At 41.7% G+C, this 22621-nt stretch overlaps 1 protein-coding gene across 1 annotated transcript in view; it reads right to left on the bottom strand.

Annotated features, from left to right (window-relative positions):
- Positions 1-251: 251 nt before the first annotated feature.
- Positions 252-22621, bottom strand: part of LAPTM4B (lysosomal protein transmembrane 4 beta) — a 68107-nt gene continuing 45737 nt past the window's right edge. The window contains exons 6-7 of the mRNA XM_068525604.1: positions 19616-19711; positions 252-1448 (exon numbers count right to left, since the gene is read on the bottom strand). Coding sequence (XP_068381705.1) covers positions 1371-1448; positions 19616-19711 — 174 coding nt within the window. The 3' untranslated portion in view covers positions 252-1370. The remainder of the gene's footprint in view (positions 1449-19615; positions 19712-22621) is intronic.

The raw sequence follows: 22621 nt of genomic DNA, 5'->3' as shown, positions 1-22621 counted from the left end.
ATCCTATTTGAAGCAGCTGAGCTGGCAGAGCTTTGGCAGAGGAGGGTTTGGAATGCTGGAAGCTCCTGTCCGCTCCTCTCCATTTCTCTTGGCCTAAGATGCTCTGATTTTACCAGCACTGAAATATTAAAAAGCACGTATGTGTGAGACAAGCCATAAAACCTCCTCCTTAGGCCAAACCGCGTGTGTCTAATGCAGCCCCACGTGGGCAAGAAGGGTTCCCAGGCACAATCACCAGAGTCAAAAGGTGGTTTTCTTGGATGTGGGCAAATCTCACTTTAATTGCAAATGGCTTCATTTACAGCACATTCAATAATGAACAAACAGGAGAGCTGTGACTTTTGAACATGTGAATATATAAAAGTCCCTTGAAATTCAGGTAGTCAAGATAAGGGCATTTCACAAGGAAAGCACCCCTGCCACCTCCCGTCTTTCCGAAGACTGTTTTACACTCATTTTAAAAGATGACAAGGCATACTCAGAAGTTCAAAGTAGTAGGATGTGCCTTGCAGGAAGAGAAGAAAACCTCTTTTCAGATTGTTGGGTAAATACCTATCAGCAATTCCACTTGACAAAGGCTGATGGATGTCCTCCCTGAGTCAGGCTAGGGCAGAACACTTAGTGAAAGGGGGCTCTGAGCGGGGATGGGAAGGAAACTGCGAGAAAGGGAGCTCCTGATACCACACAGTACCAACCCGTTCCCCTCTAACACGCCACGCCGTGACCCCAGACGTGGGTGCACAAGGGCAGCCGGGGTAGCGACTGACTGTCCTCATTGACGGGAATTGACAAAGGGTCTCAACTTAGCCCGTGGACAAAATCCTTGACCAGCGAACTCAAATTGTCACTGAATTTAAATCGTAAAGGATCTAAGGAAATTCTTGTTTTATTTATGTGTATATGTGGACTCCTTACACGATTCCTCTTCTCCTAAGGGTTTGTTCTATACACTGGAATGGCCCAAGAGAAGCACTGTATAATTCTGATTTTATTTTACGCTTTCAGAAGAGAAAGGAGGGAACGGAGAGAACAGTGACACAAATTCTTCAACTCTGGGGCTCAGCACGTACAGCGGACTCCTCGGACAGAAGGTTCATCCGGATTGCTGGGTAGTTTCAATGCCGAGGAAAGACTAGGGGAGCCCACCGCACCCGCACAGAAAGAATTCTATGGTTGCTCTATCACAGTGCTCTAGCTAAAGCGTACGTTTCAAACTACAAAGAGTCTCAACTTAACATCTAAAATTTTAAATTGTAGCATTTCAGCAACACATAAGCTCAGAGAGCTCGTCTCAGAAGTAAAATTGAAGAACTATTGCTCTGATGTACGGAAGTCAAGATGTCGCTCTCAGCTACGCCCCACTGCCAGGCTTAGGCAGACACGTAAGGCGGTGGCGGCTCCTTGGTGGCGCCATTCACAGTGGCATCATCGTACGGGGGTAAGAGCACCTGGGAAGAAGAAAAGACACAGGTTAGTGTTTAAAGGTGCACACACATTCCCCTGAGCTTTAGTTTTAATTGAACTTTTCTCATAACCTGTACCAATATCAATTTTCCAGCGAGTGGCTAGAATTTGATGAGAGAGTTTTTGAATCCTTAAAGAAGCAGAGGGAAGAGACTTTTGCACCTTTCTGAGTTTTCCAAACCCTGTCCACTTGTACCTGGATGTCACAGTGCCTGGGGGGTCCAAAGGGCCTGTGTCTCTAGGACAAGGAAGGAGGCGGCGGTGGCTCTAAAGAGGAAAAAAGGCCCCAGGGTGACGTGTATGTGTGTACACACAAATAGGGCAGGCGCCTGATGGACCAAGAGGCCCCTCATGGTGACACCTGAGCAGTGGAGTGGGAAGCACAAGGCTTTGGTACCAACCTGGACTCAAAGCAGGGCTCAGCCACATCTGATCAGCAACACCATGGGTAGGTTAGCTAACCTCAATATCTATGCCTGCACAGTCGGGACAGCTGAGAATTAGAGGTCGAAAAAATACCTAACATACTGTGTGATACACACCTGACACGGCAGATGTTATCTGTAAATGGCTAGAGAGGAACGAATAAGTATCAGCATTAAGTTGATTAATAACGTTTCGGTTCACATTTCAAGTATAAAAACAATTGCATGTAATTGTTTATGAACTGTCAACATAAGAAAACGTTGGCTGACTTTGGCTTCCTTGAGTAGTTACAAAACAGAGAGAATATCAACTCGATATGATTAGCCTTTATTCAGTCAACTAACATTTATTATATACCTACTATGTGACAGTTCCTGCCCTTAGGAAATCAGAGATGAGATGAGTTAAAACCTTACTCAGCTCGGGCTTCCCTGCTGGCGCAGTGGTTAAGAATCCACCTGCAAGGGGCTTCCCTGGTGGCGCAGTGGTTGAGAATCTGCCTGCCAATGCAGGGGACACAGGTTCGAGCCCTGGTCTGGGAAGATCCCACATGCCGCGGAGCAACTAGGCCCGTGAGCCACAATTACTGAGCCTGCGCGTCTGGAGCCTGTGCTCCCCAACAAGAGAGGCCGCGATAGTGAGAGGCCCGCGCACCGCGATGAAGAGTGGCCCCCGCTTGCCGCAACTGGAGAAAGCCCTCGCACAGAAACGAAGACCCAACACAGCCATAAATAAATAAATAAATAAATAAAAATTAAAAAAAAAAAAAAAAAAAAAGAATCCACCTGCAAGTGCAAGGGACACGGGTTTGAGCCCTGGTCCAGGAAGATTCCACATGCCGCGGAGCAGCTAAGCCCGTGCGCCACAACTACTGAGCCTGCGTGCCTAGAGCCTGTGCTCCGCAACAAGAGAAGCCACTGCAATGAGAAGCCCGCGCACCGCAACGAAGGGTAGCCCCTACTCGCCACAACTAGAGAAAGCCCATGCACAGCAACGAAGACCCAACGCAGCCAAAAAAAATAAAATAAAACAATGAATGACCAAAAAATAATCTCTGAGGACTAAAATTATAGGTCATGTTCTACTTCACTGTCTGGTAAACAGCAGCTACTCAATGAGTAGATAAACACAAATGCATTATATATCTCAGCCACACACCACTTTACTTCAAGCAATATTCAATACAACCAAAACTCATCGAAGTACAGACCCTTGGAGTTTGTCTTCAAAGGATCTCAACCACAGAGTGACTGATGGTGGAACTCTCTTCCACACAGATGGAAAATCCCTCTTGTCAGTGACCCCAGAAGGGCATCTGTTCATTAGGAAGATTAGCATCCATCTATATATAGTGTCTCTTAGGAGCTCTTATGCTAGGTGACATGTGCTGGTGGGAGAGAAGCTCAGCATTCATTTCAATTCAACTCAACAAATATTCGAGGGACCCTTCATTCCCAGCTACATCAACATACAGAACAGTTGGAGGGAGAAATAAATTAACATCAAAGGTTGCAAAATGTAATACCCTGGAATAGAAGTGATTCCAACTGGCCATAAATCTGCAAGTCATTAAAATTTGGGAAACTAATTCCATCAAATAGTAAGAAATAATAAAACGCTCAAGAGGAAAGAACTACTTATTGGGAAAAATAAGAAATGTTTGCATACTATGGTTAGAGTTTTACTGTAATATCAGAGTTAAGGCACTAAAGGCTTATTTGGAATTGTACAGTTTGCTAGGACTACATTACATATAAGTTACATAAATGTCTTTAGACATTCACAAAATTATGTGCCAAATTTTATGTGTGTGCATTTATTTTCCAGGGGAGAGTGTTCAGAGCTCTCATTAGATTCTCAAAGAACCATCCAGAGATTCTGGGGTCCAGGACTGGGCGGGGAGGGCAGTACAAGGCACAAGGTAAATTGCACCAGAAGTCTGTCCGCTGGCCCCGCATCCTAATAAGGTTGAGGTAAGTTAAAATGAAATCAAGGCCCAGGATGACAGCTGTGTGGCACCTCATCCACCCTGGAGCAGGAGGAGAAGCTCCAGCAAAGAAAGAGGACTGACCAGTTATCTCACAGAGTCAAACATTTGGAAAATATTAATAGGTAATTGACAGATCTGATAGATCAGGGTGAGGTAAAAGGTTAAAAACCTGGCAGCTGAAAAAACAAGGCAAACGTTTGCTCGAGGAAAACAAAAATTGTACAAGAAAGGGAATGTACGTGACAGAGCTGTGCACTGAACAATAGTCACATAATCAAGGTAAACATTAACTGGTGATGTAACCAAAAAATTTGATGTGACTGTATTAGGTGGATGAAGGCAGTAGAGAATATGGGGAGGAGAGTAAAAGTTAAATTCAATTCAACACCAAGAAGTCAAAAGGTATCTCAAATTGATCATCGAAAAATTGGTCAACACAGACATATTATGTTAAAATATGCAGGTTATGGAGGTAAATACAAGAAACAAGTAAGAGTTGACAGTGTTTACGGCTGGGATGAAAAGTGGAGGATAGGCAAGAGAATGGCAGAGGACCACTGAGAAATAAATCTTGGGAATTCCCTGGCAGTTCAGCGGTTAGGACTCGGCGCTTGCACTGCTGAGGGCCCGGGTTCAATCCCTGGTCAGAGAACTAAGATCCTGCGAGCCGCGAGGAAAAAAAGAGAGAGAAAAATAAATCTTTCACTAGCATGATCTTTAGCTATGTACATGTAATACTGTGTTAAAAATAAAAGTAATATTTAAAAAATAAAAGAATAATCATGGCAGTCTTGAAGGAAAGAAGTCGTCGGTCATCAAGGGGCAACTTTCAACCTGAGGACGGTGGGGCAGGCTCAGAGCCACCTCGTTCCTCTTGCTTCTTGGCTGGTGGGTGACATGTGTATTCGCCATGAGCCTCTGCAGGGGCCTGGAAAACGCGCCTAACTTGCCCCAGATGCCCCGCTCTACGCCGGGAAGAGTGGTGGGGACTGGACTCGTGCAGTTCAGATGCTAACAAAGCAGCCAGGGAGGACCTCGCGGTTGGAGGTCCCTGCCTAGGAGGTGAAATGTGTTTTCATGGAGCAGCTGGTCAGGACCTGGCCACTTGTCTGCTTGAGACTCTCCTCCAGACCTGTGAGACCCAACCCGATCTCGGGTGCCCCAAATACCAGTGGAAACTAGAGAACTACGATGCCACGAGGGGCCCCCAGGAGACAGATGTGATGAGCTAATACCTGCTTTTCACGCCACTCACGCCCAGGCCAACAGCAGCCCAGTGTCTGGCTCTCTCCCATCTAATTTATTTCCATGACTCCCTAGCACGGCAAGTTCATTACCAATCAGACTCCTCTTCCCTATGATTTTTCTCTCCTCAAATGTTTTTCTTTCTTTGTATGTCACTCCATACAAAGCCCAAACAACCCCAAGCTCAAGTTAAAATCTCTTCCAACATGGAGATCTGAAATAGTCTAGCCTCGATTACTCTCTTCTCCTCTGAGTTATGCTGTGCAATTGTAGTATAACAAATTAATTTTTTAAAAAAATATTGCCAATTGTCCTCTATAGTGACTGTAGCAATTTGCAGTCTTTTTTTTTTTAACTTTTTGGGTTTTATTTATTTATTTATGGCTGTGTTGGGTCTTCGTTTCTGTGCGAGGGCTTTTCTCTAGTTGCGGCAAGTGGGGGCCACTCTACACCGCGGTGCGCGGGCCTCTCACCATCGCGGCCTCTCTTGCTGCGGAGCACAGGCTCCAGACGCGCAGGCTCAGTAATTGTGGCTCACGGGCCTAGTTGCTCCGCGGCATGTGGGATCTTCCCAGACCAGGGCTCGAACCCGTGTTCCCTGCATTGGCAGGCAGATTCTCAACCACTGCGCCACCAGGGAAGCCCAACAAACTAATTTTTTAAATAAAAACACCAGTTAGATATTTCCATATTCTTTATAGATAATATGAAGTCATAACACTAGAAATGGCAGGAACTACAGTACAGCACTCTGAACTCAGACACAAAACCACTCTCTTAAAGCACTTACATAACTGGCTTATCAATTAAATTATATGCTATCTTGTACTATTATTAACTGTCTTGTAAACATTTACCTTTCTCCTCTCCAAAAAGTTTCTAAAAGGCAAGAGTCTTACACTTCCATAGTCCTTTCTTAGCACTGGTTTTTAGACAGAGGTGTGTCCAAATTTGAGTTCTATCATTTCAGCTCTATGGCCATGGTCAAATTCTAGAGGGAATATGGGGTGGGGGGAGTCAAACTGAAATGAGACTTGGGTTCAAATTCCAGCTCTGTAACTCAGCAACCCTGGGGTCCTGAGCAAGTTAGTAAATCTACCTGAACTTCAGCTTCCACACTTATAAAATGGAGACCATGACGGATACTCCTCAAAAGACTGTCGTAAGGATGTAAGGGAGGCGACATACCTAATGCACCAAGTACAGGCTGAGCACTTGGGCGCTCAATAAATGGCAGCAACTCTCCAACTGCAGCAAGATAACCAACGCGGTATTATTGTCCAACTAGTTCAACTACACACCTTCCTTAAGAAAGTGACCCAGTAAACACTACTCACAAATTGATTCATGTGGCTCAGAAAAGGAGTTCCTTTTCCCTCTCAGGTGGCTGCAGGAAGTGTGAGAGGCTAACATTTAAGCTGCTCTGAGCTTAACTCTTCCTTAACAAAAGTAACTGAATGATGAGAAAGGAGACAAAGTGGACACCATTTCTACCACAGGCTGCAGGTCTGCGGAGCTGTGGGCACCTCTCACATAGTTATAGTTCTAAAAGCCAAAGTGAGTGTGGTTGAAACACCATGTCCGTCCATTCACTCCTCACCCCAGGACACCCGAGCAGCCCCCAGAGGGCAGCTGTTGTGCCAGCTGCCGGGGAGGCGGAGATGGAAGGCTGGAGGATGCCCATCCCAGGAGTGGGGGAAGCGCACGTGAACTGTCCCAAAAGACCGAGAAACACCTGCAAAGGTGTAGGTGGTTTGCTTTAGTTAGAGACCTGGGTGTGTGAGTCGAGATTACAAGGGATGAGCCTGGAACAACAGGCGAGATCCCAGCCAGGCTTGCAAGCAATGCCAGGACGTGAAAATTTCTTCTCTAACAACCAGCCGTCCTCCCCACCGCGAGGGGGATGGGAGCTTTGGTGATGTTCATGTGTCAGAGCCTCCCGTGGGCATACACAGGTGTGTTTTTACAAAACCAACTGCCCTTCTCTCCCCCTTAAGCATGGACAAATAAAATACCACTATAGGGCTTCCCTGGTGGCGCAGTGGTTAAGAATCTGCCTGCCAATGCAAGGGACACAGGTTCAAGCCCTGGCCGGGGAAGATCCCACATGCCGCAGAGCAACTAAGCCCATGCTCCACAACTACTGAGCCTGCACTCTAGAGCCCGCAAGCCACAACTACTGAGCCCACATGCCACAGCTACTGAAGCCCGCATGCCTAGAGCCTGTGCTCCGCAACAAGAGAAGCCACGACAGTGAGAAGCCTGCACACTGCAACGAAGAGTAGCCCCTGCTCACCGCAGCCAGAGAAAGCCCACACACAGCAACAAAGACCCAACACAGCCAAAAATAAATAAATAACTTTATTAAAAAAAAAAAAAACCACTATAAATAGAGACGTCTTTTTCCTTTTGTTTTTTTGGCTCCTTTGCGGGGCAGTGGGTAGGAAGCAAGGGGCACAGTATTCATGAGAGCACAATAGCTCACGAGACCCACAGCTGTTGATAACACATCAGTAACAGTCCCTCAAAGCTGCTTCACAATTAAGATGAACTTGGCAGGATGAAGTTATCGCTCCACTCCCTTCTCTGGCCTCAAGAAAATATTAGAACGCAAGACTGCATAGCTGAGACTGATGTTGTTATAGGGATGATCCTAAAGCTGTCCTTATTTATTCAAAGGACAAAAAAAAGCAAACCACTGGCAAACTTAGATTTTAAATACTACCCCGCAAGTCACAAATGACTGTCACAGAGCAAAGTGGAGTGACATCACAGTTGAGAAATGCTACAGTTATAAACAGCAGAGCCCCTGAAGACTTTTAAATCCAGGGATGACAAAACCAGATTTATGTTTTAGATCCATCTGACAGCAACAGAGAGAAAAAACTGAAGAGAAAGTAGAGTTCAAGGCTAGAGGCTAAAAGCCTAACTCTAACAAGTTTAAAGATGACTCCTCAGTTACAGGCTTGGGTGATTAAGTGGACATTGCTACCATTCACTAGAAGTCAAGAAAAGAAGCAGATACGGAAGAAACGGAGTGAGCTCTGCAGTGTGATCTCTCTCTGGAGATGACCACAGGATGACTGGGGACATGGGCACGGAGCTGATCTGGGTCACAAAATCTAAGCTACTTCCTTCAACTCAGTAAAAAAAAAGAAGAGAGCAAGACAAATGATTTGTTAAATACTGTTCATTCATTTCATCAACAAATGCCGGTCGTACTATGTACCAGGCACTGAGGATACCACACCAACTGACACTTGTAAGGTCTGAGCCAGCAGACAGCTTATGTGCTAGTGGAGGAGTCTGATAAACAGAGTTTATCTTCCATGGCGAAGTGCAGAGCTTCTCAACCGGTGTCCATTCACTACAGTGTGCCATACAAATGTTGCAATTTTCTGTTTGCCACCATGTTGAGAAGACTGGGGTACCCTGGGGTAGTAGCCGAGAGCATGGGCTGTGGAGTCAACTGTGTGGGCCGACAAATTTCCCAACTCGGAGGCCTTGGGCCAGTCACTTCTTCAAGCCTCAGCTTCCTCATCTGTAAATGGGGACGATACCAGTCTGTCTCACAAGGTTAATGAAATGAATAAGCCCAAGTAATGTGCTTATTATTAGCACAGTACATGGCATGCACTAAGGCTCAACAAATCTGAATTTTATTCCATACATTTGTGAAAGGATGAGATGGCTTGCTGTATTGATCACGATATAAAATAAGACAAATGAATGTTAAAATGACCCAGAAATAAGGCAAAATAGAAATTTTTGGGGTTATCAAGTTTTTATTTCTATATATGGATGGATGGATACATATATACATATTTTGACAAGTATAGAGAGAGGGCGGGAAAGAGGTAAGTAAGGGGGGGGGGTGTGTGTGTGTTACTTTTTTTCTGGCAGTAAACTAAAACAGGACTTTATAGAATGGATCTTTGTATAAAAGATAGTTTCTTATCTTTGCATAAGAGCTTTAGCTGCGGGTTTTCAACACGTTAGCAACTATTTTGCAAGTGAATTATTCTCTTATTGATTTCCATTATAGTTTGTTAAATATAAGCTGGATTTAGAACTACTGGCAAAATAATAAATATGGGAGAACGAAAACTTTCTCAGGAAAAAAATATTCTTATAAAAAGGACCAAAAGATTAGGTGCTGCTATTTGCCATCCCACTTGCAGGAGGGGAAAGCTCTATGCAGGCCCTAAGTAGGGTTATTAAATTCCTTGGGATGGTTCAAATAGTTGTCCTACAAACACCTAGAAAACTCAGCTTAAACTGCCACGAAGGCAGCGGTCTGTGAACGATATGGGCCAAATCTGGCCCGCTGCCTGTTTTTTGTATGGCCTGAGGGCTCAGAATGGTTTTTACATTTTTTAAAAGAAAAACGTTTCGTGACGTGTGAAAATTATATAAAACTCAAACTTCAGTGCAACACAGCCACACTTGCTTGTGTATGTATTTTCTACATCTGCTTTCACACTACAACAGCAGGGCTGAATAGCTATGACAGAGACCATATGGCATGCAAAGCCTAAAATATTTACTATCTGGCTTTTACAGAAAAAAGTTTGCCTCCATCTGCACGAAGGAAAAGCATTACCCTGAATTCTGACCTTGGAAGATGTGATAATATCAGATGTGAAAGTACAAAGCCCCAAAACAATCGTGTCATTTAGAGGCACCTGAATCTTCCAATGGTCCATTTAAATTAATCCCAAGTAGCCAAAATATTTTTTTCCTTTACCATTTGTTACACCCCTAATAGTCTACAATGTACCTTGTTTAAAACAGGCAGCGTTTACATTAACACCACATTTGCCTACTTAGATGTGAGCTTCCTTTACTCAGGCCAAACAGGAAAGGGGAGATAGGTAAACCATGAATCTCCAAGATTAACTGAAATAGCCATCTGGGCATTTGCGATAGGATCATCGCAAACAGGAAGTTTGGGCTTATCTTTAAGGCATTTAGAATAACTGTTTCCAAACTTTTAAAATAACTCTACCTATAATATATACCAGTAAACGCACACATAAACATAACCATTTATTTATGATTCTAAGGTACACATTTTTGCACATTTTAACGCCTGAATTTAGGCTGTGCCTTGTAACTGACAGCACCTAACAATAAGAAGAACCTAAAATAATGGTGCAATTTACAACCAATGGCATATTGTACTCAATTCAACACACCAGGAGTCGGGAAGAACACAAACAAATTTGGAAGATCCTAGTGAAACCTCCCCCACCTACAGAAGGAATAATTTCCAAAGACAAATAAGGTGGAAAGTAATTGCATCCTCAATTCACTGAAGACCCAGTATAAACTGTCCTCACCTGATTTTATAGGAGGAAGTCATTATTTCTCTTAATTCTCAGCAGAGAAGCTACTCAAATTCTCTCACAGATTATACTTACAATATAGAATTCATACTTCAAATCTTTCGAATAGGGTCAAAAATCCCTGCTGGTGAGATATTTGGGCAGGGAACACCAAAATAATACCGTAGCCCAAACTGAAAGCTAAGATGCACTAAAATATCTAATGTTCAAATAAATATATCTAAAGTAACTATATTTAAAAATATATAACTTTATCAAAATCAGTATCTTAAGAACTACATTTTTATCTAAAATAAAACTATATAACTATTGAGGAAGTAGAGGGAATGCCCTATCACAGGCAACTCAGCTGCTTCCTCTCCCCCAAGCCTGAATGTGCTACGCCACCTACTGTGCACATCTCTTTTGGGATGGGGTTCTATCTACCCTGTGTGTTGCACGGGCTGCCAACCAGGCCGTGCCCAGCTGACTGTGCTCAGTGGCTGCCAGGGTACTTCGGCTGGAAGGACTGCTCAGAACCTCAGATCTCAGACTCCCATTTTACCTGTTCTCCTTCCCCACACACTTCCCTCCCTCGAATTAACGGAAAGGGAAAAATATCTTCTGCTTTGTTTTCTAGTATTCAAGAAATTAATCGCGTAATTTCCTATTACAATCTAATCTGTTGTCTACAAGCTTTGCTTTTTCATAGCTGTAACTGTAACACAAACTTCTATATTCTTTTCAAACATCATAAGCCTTTTAAAAACATCATAAGCCTTTCTTCTGCTGTTACACTGCTCATAATTTTTATGGCAATAAGGACATTTTATCAAGTGGGCATACCCCTATTTAATCAAACTGGTTCCCAACTACTGGACAATGAAAGTGGATACTTTTGTGTTAAAAAACAATGCCGCATGAATATCTTATACACGTTTTTTTTTTACTACTTCCTTAAGATATATTCCCAGAAACTTTCTTAGAATGTTGAAAAATAAAATAAAATTCAATGTCTCCTTTGTCCCTAGGGTAAAATCAACATGGATTCTATCTTGGACATGTGGGATAAAATAAGTCAAGTTCTGAGTGTGTTTTAAAGTAAAACACAATGAAAATAGAGGGTGATTTTATAACTGATTAACTGCAAAGCTACTCTAAATTTTTCTTACTTGCTATTATAGGAAGATTACAATTGAGCAATTGATTAATATCCTTTATTCATGTTCACAGTGAAAACTGGGTTTATTTGAACTGTTCTTCCAGAACTTTTAGGTGTCAATTATCTATGTGTTGATTTGACTGCTCCAGTTGTTCTCCGGATGAAATAACTGGAAACTTATATGGGTCAGAGATAATTTCCATCAGATTAGTATATTTTTTTCAAAAGCTGTATTTTACTGAAGGAGGGAAAGAAACACGAGCTGAGTTAACATTGCACACTGTCAGCTTGCAGCATGGAATATGTTAAAGCAGGGGAAACGGTTTCCAGAGGAAATCTCAGCGGGCATCCAGTCCAATCTTATCCACGATGCTTTTCTATTAGAACCAACAGACAAGTCTGTCTGAAGCCACGTGCACATATGAAGCTATTAGGAAAATGCGTGGGGCTGAGTTACAGAACGGAGGGCTATCTAACACAACAAGGGAACTACAAGGACCTACTGTATTGCTCAATATTATGTAACAACCTAAATAGGAAAAGAACTTGAAAAAAACCAGATATATGTATATGTATGTATGTATGAATGAATAAATAAATAAATAAGGCAGCTGCCTTGGTGTCACCAAGTTTACTTCTAACTTTTCTTCTACCTCTTTCTTTAATCCACCCTCCCATTCCTTCCCCTGTGCTAGAGAGCAAAAATAAGCAAACAAAACAAAAAGTCCCTCTGTTTTGAAAGTTTGTGACTTGACTTGAGAAAAATCATCAAAATGAATTACTTTCCTGCTTCACTCCTCCTTGTCCTGGTCAATGCCCCGCCAGCAGCAACAGGGCAGAACACCCAGCCCTGGCGGCAGTCTGCACAGATGACAGTCTAGGAGGAGGGTGGCGGGTAAAGACAGACTGGAGCCAGGCTGTGGAGGTTGTGATCCCCCCTCCGCTCCCCGGGCACGCACCAGCTGTGTGACCGTGGGAAGGTACCCACTTGGTAATTTCCTCTTTTGTACCCAGGGGTCTGCTACCTCTGACAGCCCTCTCAAATTCTCCCCCTCTTCCTCTGGCCCTCTGCATCAGAACTGCATCATCTTCACCACTGTAGTGATCTTGACTATGGAAATGGTCTCCTGGCTGCTCTCTGCTTATTTGGGATGTTACCCAGTCTATATCAAAACCTCTCACATTTTTTTAATTAAAAAAAAAAAAAAAGAAGCAAAAGCAAAAGCTTAGATCATACAAACTACTAAATTACAAGTGAAAAGAGATATCTAAAATTGAGGTATTACGCATAAGCTGTCTCTCTTGTATTCCAGTACTTACTAGGCCAGAAGCTTCAGAGCCAATAACTCACAGGCTGGAGTTTCAAATCCTCTACAAGTCCTGTAACTGGAGAGCCTTCTTCCCCCGGCCCCCTCCCCACTGCCTCCTGGACCCCCTGGTTCATACAGACAGGTGACAGTGGTGAAAGGTCTGTTTTGTGACGTATGTTTAACGTACATGAATCTGAAATGCCCAGGACTGAAGGAGATCTTCAGAGCCAGCCTCGTTACCAGCCTTTAAACGAAGCCTTCCTCACACAGTTTCCGAAAATCAGTAATGACTTTTCTGAAGAATCTGCAAGATGAAGACTATACATTCATCTCGGTAACAGTCTAGTTTCTCAGGTACGAAGGAACTTCTGAAGTCTAAAAAATCTCTCCTGCTATCAATTTAGTTCATTCCCTCCCCTTCTGTCTCTGGGGGTGGGATGTGGGAAAAGAATAAACACAACTCATGTCACCTAGTCAAGAACTTGTTTCTAATCACATGTAATCTATGCCTAGGAAGTAATGAACAAACTAATTTTTAAAAGCAACAGGAGGGGAAAAAAACAATGGAATTTTTTATGCACAATTTTTGAAAGTCATTGAGACGACTACTAAATAAATCCACCCCACCTCCAACCCTTCTCAGTCAACTGAGAGTGTTTTGTGGCTTTCTGACAGCCCAAGGTCAGCCTTAATTAATCTCAGCCTCTCAGGGATATCTACAGGGAAATGACTGCTGGGGAGATAATCTGGCCTTCACCAGGTCACTGACTTTTTTAACTGTGTTTTTCAAGCAGTCAGGCTCAAAAGGCAGCCCCACACGACAAAACACTTTTTTTTTTTTTTTTTTTTTTGCCATGCCACATGGCTTGTGGGACCTTAGTTCCCCGACCAGGGGCTGGACCCGGTCTTAGGCAGTTAAAGTCCTACCCACTGGACCGCCAGGGAACTCCCGGCAAAACACTTTTTGAAGGCAGAACAATAAACCTGTATATAGTGTTCACCAAGATTAGCACCTGCAATATGATATGGCATAACGGACTCCATGAAGTTTAAAATTTTCCTATTTATCCCTAAACAGCCATTTTCCTACATTGACCAAGATGATGATCCTTTTATCGGAAATGAGAATTTTGGACACTATTTTGGATAAACATTCATCTCCCTGCTTTTAAAGTGCCCCAATTGATTCCCTCCTCATGGATTTAACCCAACACTGGGTACTGCCATGACTCAAGTCTGCACTGGTGTGAGCAGATTAAAAGGGTTTTTTAAGTCTCGATTTGCATAAATTTTAAGGTGAAAGAAATCTGTTTCTACTATTTAGTATTTTAATACATTTTTCCTCTTAAGGCCAGCTTTTGATGAAGGTAGGGGAGAGAATGTGGTATTATGCAATATATACCCAGAATGTGATTTCTATTGAACACAATGTTCTAAAGGGAAGGTTGCATCTCTCTAGGGTACCTAACCGTGTATGGCAGTGACTCAAAGGGACACCTTGGGATATTTTAAATTTCCAAGGAAAAACACTACAAAGCCTGTTAGGTACTACACTAACTACTACTCTTAAGTTGTCTGGACCTGACTACTTAATGAAATGAACAGCTAGCTATGTCTTCTGGCCTAAGAGCATCATGAAAAAAATACCAAGACCCTAAGAAGCATTATGAACTAACAGAGTTTGTGACCTCTCTGTCTTAAGGCATTTCTTTCAAAGGTTTTTGCTTTGGTTTAGTTAGGAAACTGGAGCAATTAATCCATAGAATGATCTCCAATATATAATAACGCTATCTATTCTCCCTGAGTAGTAATTGGAAAAGTAGATACCTGGCTAATAATATGTGTACTGTTTTAGAGAAGAAAAAAGCAGCACATTTATTTTCTACCAACAAGAGCCCCAGTATCTTTCCACAGAGGTCACCCTGAAACTCTTCAGCCTGGGAGAAAAGCCATCTGGCTTAATACTTGATAGGAAGTGAAAGACACAACGTGTCTGTGTGGATTCCCAATAAAGACATGGACAAAAGAGAAACATACATGATGACACACTATGAGGATCTTAATATAGCTACAGAGACCAGGGAAAATGACAGAACTAGATCATTCCAGCCCCCACTTAGGATCTCAGAGTGAGGCTCCAGTATTTTTTTTTTTTTTTAATTAGAACTCCTTTAGTTCTTGAACTCCTTTAGAAGTAGTCAAAACGACCTTTAAATATGCAGAGCCCTCTTTAAAAAAAAAATCTGTTCTCCAACCTTAGAAATACAGATTATGGTCTCTACTGAAAGGAAGCAGGGGTCCTTGGAGAAACAGCTGATTCCAGGTGTGGAACAGGATATGAACAAGATGAGCCCAGAACAGCAAGGAAGCGATCACACTACCAGAGTTGTGTAAAAAGACGCAGATGCCAACTTGAAGAGGCTCCAACTGGGCAAAGATGGCATCATTAGGACACTCATAAGGATGTTAGCTATGTTGTAGCTGTTTAGAGGAAGATTTTGGTTTTCCCCTTAGAAAGTCTTAAAATAGGTATGGAATAGTAGGTAAATTTTATTTAGGCTTACTGATAAAATTAATCAGAATAGCTGTACTGGGCTTCCCTGGTGGCGCAGTGGTTGAGAATCCGCCTGCCAATGCAGGGGACACGGGTCGAGCCCTGGTCTGGGAAGATCCCACATGCCACGGAGCAACTGGGCCCGTGAGCCACAACTACTGAGCCTGCGCGTCTGGAGCCTGTGCTCCGCAACAAGAGAGGCCGCGACAGTGAGAGGCCCGCGCACCGCGATGAAGAGTGGCCCCCGCTTGCCGCAACTAGAGGAAGCCCTCGCACAGAAACGAAGACCCAACACAGTCAAAAATATATAAATAAATTAAAAAAAAAAAAAAAAAGCTGTACTTTTCAACGGAACATCCGCAGCTCTTCTAATAATAGGCCTCTTTTCATTAGTTCATTTCTTAAAAAAAAAAAAAAAAAAAAAACCCTCACTGGTCATCACTAGAGAATGATGGACCAACTTGTCATTTTGAAAACTGATAAAGAGAACAAAAGCATATATATTTATCATTGTCCCAAGTACCACTGGGTAACTAAATACTACACGAGGGAAAGTTTCTCTTTATACAAATATTCCAGCTAATAAATGAAAAATGATAGCATGTCATCATATTGCAATTCCTAATGAATTGATGATATCAATGGTTGCTGACATCCCAGAAAGAATCAACCAGACATCACCTGCCTCCTGATGGAAGAAAAATTATCAACTATAAAGCAATCTTACAAAAAAGGAAAATGGGAATATAAATATAGGAAGTGTTTAGATCCAACTACTAATTTACTGGAAATACAGAGATCTATATTATAGGTATGCAATCAGTAAAATCTAGTTTGTGGGCCAGTTGTTTCTTTAAAAAAATTACAAAGTCTTAAAATGCATACTGACCCACAGATCCTGTTTCAAATAAACTGCTAGGAAAATTAACATGAGTCGACTGAAAATCTAAACACTCATTGGATATTTTATATTAAGGAATTATTATTTTAGATATAGTAAGTACTCTTTAGGAAAATATCCACAATACCATTATTTTTTAAAAATTTATTTATTTATTTTTGGCTGCGTTGGGTCTTCGATGTTGCGCGTGGGCTTTCTCCAGTTGTGTCAGGTGGGGGCTACTCTTCATTGTGGTGTGCAGGCTTCTCATTGCGGTGGCTTCTCTTATTGTGGAGCACCGACTCGCACTCAGGCTTCAGTAGTGGTGGCGCGTGGGCTCAGCAGCCAGGGCTCACAGGCTCTAGAGCGCAGGCTCAGTAGTTGTGGCGCACGGGCTTAGTTGCTCCGTGGCATGTGGGATCTTCCTGGACCAGGGATCGAACCCGTGTCCCCTGCATTGGCAGGCGGATTCTTAACCACTGCGCCACTGGGAAAGCCCTATTTTTAAAAAAACAATCTTTAAGAACGCTGCCAGAAAGCAGAGACTTCAGGTGGTGATCTATCCCTATTTTGAAGTGGACTATCTGTGCAAGCTATGAGAAATGATAAAACTCCCTTTCCCAGGAATACCATTCTTTGTTTTAAAAAGGAAAAAAAGGTTCACTGTGAACTTTTAGAAAGTAGAAACATATCATCAGTTTCCTTATCTTAAAAATGGCAAGTTGATACAGAGTGACCGAGAAGATAATGACCAATAATAATGATCATCAAGCAATTCCCCAGGACCTTCTGTCAACACACAAGGAAACAATCACAGTTGGCACTAGTCCATGGTCCCAAACCCTAGTTACTACAAACTACTGCCAAGCTGGAAGCCTTTCTGAAGAAAGGTCTATTATTAGAAGAGCTAGGATGTCCAGCTGGAAAGTACAACTATTTTTGAGTGTACGTTAGCCTAAATACAGCTTACCTGCTATCCATACATAATTTTGAATCTTTCAAAGGGCGGAAAATAAAACTTCCTCTAAAAAGCTAGCTGGATGCATTTTAGGGACTCACTCATGATTCTTAAATTCTCTAAGCACCCCAATTTTTACAAATTTCAGAATACCCTTTGATTTCAGGTGTATTTATACAATGTGTACCCAGCCCTTCCACCTTGCTTCTACTAAAAATACACATAACCCTTCAGAAAGCAATGAAAAAACAACCACCCGAAGTATATCCAAACAAACACGTGCAATATGGGCATTATCTTCTCTGAGATACTTTTCAAAGATGGTAGTTTTGTAAGTCCCACACATTCATAATATTTAGGATGGGGCTCTAACATACCTTGCTTGTTTAGCAGTTTTACTGTTCCTCAAAACTAAAAATCTCAAACTTTTTAGACTTTTCATTAGTTCAGCAGGACAATAAAAGTACTCTGAGATGTCTCTTTTTAAAGAAAAAACAGAAAGATACTGATAGATAACTAATACTCAGAAACTCAGAGAGAAGGAAAAAATTCTTTACGCCAGTAATTTTATCAAAATTATAGTAATTGTGAACAGTTATTTCTTTAAAGAGATGTACTGACCCAAGAGGAATTCTCTAAAGGGTTAGTAGGCAGGATGTGTCTACTGTGATCAGTGCAAAGGATTCTGCAGGTCCCCCAAAGGGCCCCCTCAGCATCTGGGCACACTGGGTTTGTGCATATGATCGTGGCAGAGCCTCCTCTTAAACCACTGCTGATTCAAACCAATGATTCCTTGCTGAGGACTTAGGAAAACTATTCACGTATAACACGCTTTCTCTCAGAAATCCCACAGAGATCTCAGTGATATCAGCTTGCACCTGTGTATTTAGTATAAAGTCTGAAGTTGTTTTATCCCCATTTTATACACAGGGAAGTCAAGTCAGGGGCAGACTAAATTATTTCAGTAAGGCCACAGAGTAAGCAAGTCACCACAATTTAAAAAACAAAACCAAATATAAAACTTCATCCTAGTTTAGAACAGACACACCATTTATATTTATCCTTTCATCTGCCCTGTCCATTCTGTCCCCTCCAATCCTATCCACCTGGACCCACCCCACAGGCACATGTCACCCATCCTTTCCATTAACCACTCCTCGAGCACTTACTTGTACTGAGCATCACACGTGGTGATGGAGACACAGGGAGGTTAGTACCTAGAGGACTTGTACTTTTACCACGAGCCAGGCAAGATAATTACATAAAGGACAAATGATTTTGAGGACTCTTCCAGTGAAGGCATGTTTCTCAAAATCGTATTTGATTGATAGGTTTAAAAAATTTAAGTATGAACAACTAGTGGCAGAACACAGATCATCTAAATTCTTTTACTAAGGTTTTCATATGCGGGGCAAGTTTTAAAGATACAGTAATCTCTGCCATTCTTATCTCTCTACCTATAAAATCATATTTTTAAGTTTAATTTCACATGTCAAGTGAGATAGTATAGTCAAACTATGCAGAATTGATACCTAGAATTACCTACCATGTTTTTTAAAAAAAAATAAATGTATTTATTTATTTTTGGCTGCACTGGGTCTTCGTTGCTGAGCGCGGGCTTTCTCTAGTTGTGGTAAGCAGGGGCTACTCTTCTTTGTAGTACACAGTCTTCTCATTGTGGTGGCTTCTCTTGTTGCGGAGCACAGGCTCTAGGCACGCGGGCTTCAGTAGTTGTGGCTCGCGGGCTCTAGAGCATAGGCTCAGTAGTTGCGGCGCATGGGCTTAGCTGCTCCATGGCATGTGGGATCTTCCCGGACCAGGGCTCGAACCCGTGTCCCCTGCATTGGCAGGCGGATTCTTAACCACTGGGCCACCAGGGAGGCCCTACCATGGTTTTTTAATAATGCAGGTTTAAGATACGTAAATGTTGGGACTTCCCTGGTGGTCCAGTGGTTAAGACTCCGTGCTTCCAATGCAGGGGGCATGGGTTCAATCCCTGGTCGGGGAACTAAGATCCCACATGCCACTCAGCCAAAAAAAAAAGATACATAAATGTGGAGTGGCACATATATTATCTATTTGTAATATTTTTTTAAACGAACCAGAGTTGAGCCAACTAGATTTTAATGTCCTGTAAGGAAAACAAAACACATTTCATTCAACTATGAATCCTTTGATGACTCAGCAGCTCATGAATATGTTTCAACAACAGTAAAAAAGCAGCAAACACTAGAAGTATTTAGAAGCCATCATATAGTGGATGTGTGGAGATCTCCACGTGAAGTGACATCACACCTACCGTAGTGTCATTGCTGGTAACATAAACCAGGACGTCGGAGGAGTTCCTGCCATTGATGTATCGGTAGCAGTTCCAAACACAGCTAATCAAGTAACCCTGTAAGTAAGTAGTGATTGTTAGAGATTTAATTTTCAAAGTTCAGACAATTTACAATATCATCATTGATAAAGCCATATTGCAAAATGTTCATTTATACAAATTTTAAACACACATTAACTCTACTAAACCAAAAAGCCTTTAAAATTACAAATGTTGGATATAGTAGCTTTCTGGCCAAGGGTGATACTGTAGCCTTACTACGCAGAAGGTGATGGGGAAGGGTGGGGCTGAAAGGAGAAAGAGAATTTCCAAGAAAAGGAAGCTGAAAGGAGCAACCACCGCAAACATTTACTGCCCCCAAAGAACAATCAATTCGTTAGCCGATTCTCATCACACTTTAACTCTGGATCTTTCGGATCATTATTCTATATCATTATATATGATTTTATAATACAAGTCAACTTTTTTTTTAAAAAAAGGTTCACAGCACATTAATTTGCTCTGTGATCAGTACAATTCACTAAAACATTTCCATTTTCACAATGAAATATCCACAGAAGATAATTAAAATTAAGGTCCAGACTAAAGACATGCTGGAAATAAAGCATGAGCTCATGGGAGATGTTTAAAATACGAAGTCTTTGTACTTTCATTCCAATCATGTGTAATCAGATTAAAACAAAATGATTTCAAAGCCCCTTTCTAGCTTTGAAATTCTTTGATTAAAAGGTTAAAGATGTGGAAAAAACGGAGCCCTCCTACATTGCTGGTGGGAATGTAAAACGGTGTTGCTTTACAAAACAGTCTGGAAGTCCCTCAAAAGGTTAAACAGTTAAATGTGGGGACTTCCTTGGTGGCGCAGTGGCTAAGAATCCGCCTGCCAATGCAGGGGACACGGGTTTGATCCCTGGTCCAGGAAGATCCCACATGCTGCGGAGCAACTAAGCCCGTGCACCACAACTACTGAACCTGCGCTCTAGAGCCCATGCGCCTAGAGCCCGTGCTCCGCAACAAGAGAAGCCACTGCACCACAAATGAAGACCCAACACAGCCATAAACAAACAAACAAACAAATAAACAAACAGTTAAATGTGACCCGGTGACTCCACTCCAAGGTATATACCCAAGAGAAATGAAAACATATGTCCACACAAAAACTTGTGCACAAATGTTCACAGCAACATTATTTGTAATAGCAAAAGAGTAAAAACAACCCAAATGTCTGTCAACTTAGTACTGGATAGACAAACAAAATATTCCATTGTATGGTATATTCATACAATGGAATATAATTCAGCAATAAAAAGGAAGTTCTGATAACATGCTACGGCATGGATGAACCTTGGAAATGTCAAAGAAACCAGTCACAAAGGACCACATATTATATGATTCCATTTATATGAAATGTCCAGAAGGGGCAAATCCATAGAGACAGAAAATAGATTAGTGGTTACCAGGGGATAGGGGTAAGGGCAAATGTCATATGGTAAAAGTGTTCTAAAATTACATTGTTTAACCACAGAGTTGTGTTTATACAACTCCGTGAATATACTAAAAACCACTAGATTGTACACTTAAATGGGAGAACTTTATGATATGCGAATTATATCTCAAAGTTGTTTTATAAAAAAAGAAGACATTTAACAACAAAAGGAGTGCTTGTCAACACTTTTCAGAAGAGTGAGGTAAATGCTCTGTTGTGTACTCAGAATGCTGTCTTTAGCTGCATTCATACTTGGTGATTATTTCCTACAGTGAGACTTTCTGTGATAACGTTAATACGAAAATGCATAATGCTATTTTAGTGAAGTGTTTTCTGAATGGCAATAATCTGAAACCAGAGATCAACAATGAGAAAGAGATGGAAAGGGCATTTTTCTTGAGCAATATGTTGAATTTACTCAAATCTTCAAGTTTACTCAACAACACTCTTGCTTCTCTATTAAAACAAACAAACAAACAAAAAAACGCTGGACTCATTGAGAATTTTAATACAAGTAAAAAAGGAATGCTTGGACATATTCTGCTGTGTACTATGTAAGAAGACTAACCAGTCATCCATTATTTTCGCAGTGAACAGAAGGTTCTTTTAAGACAAGAACTCTTTCCGATGTGAGGTCTCCAAAATGACTAATCTATAACTGAAGGTTAAACTGCGGAGGGGAAATACCCAGTGTCTGGGGCCCCGTACGCCCAGCCAGCATTCTTGAATGCCCCCTGCAACGCCAGGAGCGTTCACTCACTAAACACTCTGATGGGAGAAAAACCTGGCCTGTTGTCTCTAAACTTATTTCAATGACCAATAACTTATTTCAATGACCTTATTTCCTATTTGACATTTCTGTAATCTTGAATAAATTAAATATTTGGTATATTTCCCAAATAGACTTGCACTGACAACAGTACATCCGTCATCTACTTGAAGAGCTAGGTGGTAAGCGTTGTTCCCTTTACCAACTAAGGACAGAGCAAAACTGACACATGTTGTGATCTGGGTTCCTGGGGAACCACTAGTGATAAAACTTATTAAAGAGTAACAGTGAATTTAGGTTGTGAGAGCTATTAATCAGGTAAACTGGTATGTGAAACTGCAACACATATATGTGTTCATATTTGTTTAAACTAATAATTACTGAGTCTCCACAAGGGATAGAAAAATGAAGGCAGGGTCTATGTTCTCAAGGAAATGCAATCTGGTTAGTAGAGATAGATACATAAATAATGAAATATTAACACATTACGCACAGGTTGGAGACAGTGCTGTGAACAATCTACATGATGCCTTTTATTAGATCATTATGATAAATAATATAGTTTGCAGTTGATAAAAGCACCACAGACAGGGCAGGGATTTTTCTTATTCACCACCAAACCCTAGCAGCTACAACGCGGCCCGGCACACAGGTGACCATCAGTAAATATTTACTGAATAAATAAATGAATGAAGCATCTTCCTATCCATTAGCT

This window comes from Eschrichtius robustus, chromosome 17 (assembly GCF_028021215.1).
Source record: "Eschrichtius robustus isolate mEscRob2 chromosome 17, mEscRob2.pri, whole genome shotgun sequence".
NCBI lineage: Eukaryota > Metazoa > Chordata > Mammalia > Artiodactyla > Eschrichtiidae > Eschrichtius > Eschrichtius robustus.
This window is presented reverse-complemented; position numbering and strand designations above follow the sequence as displayed.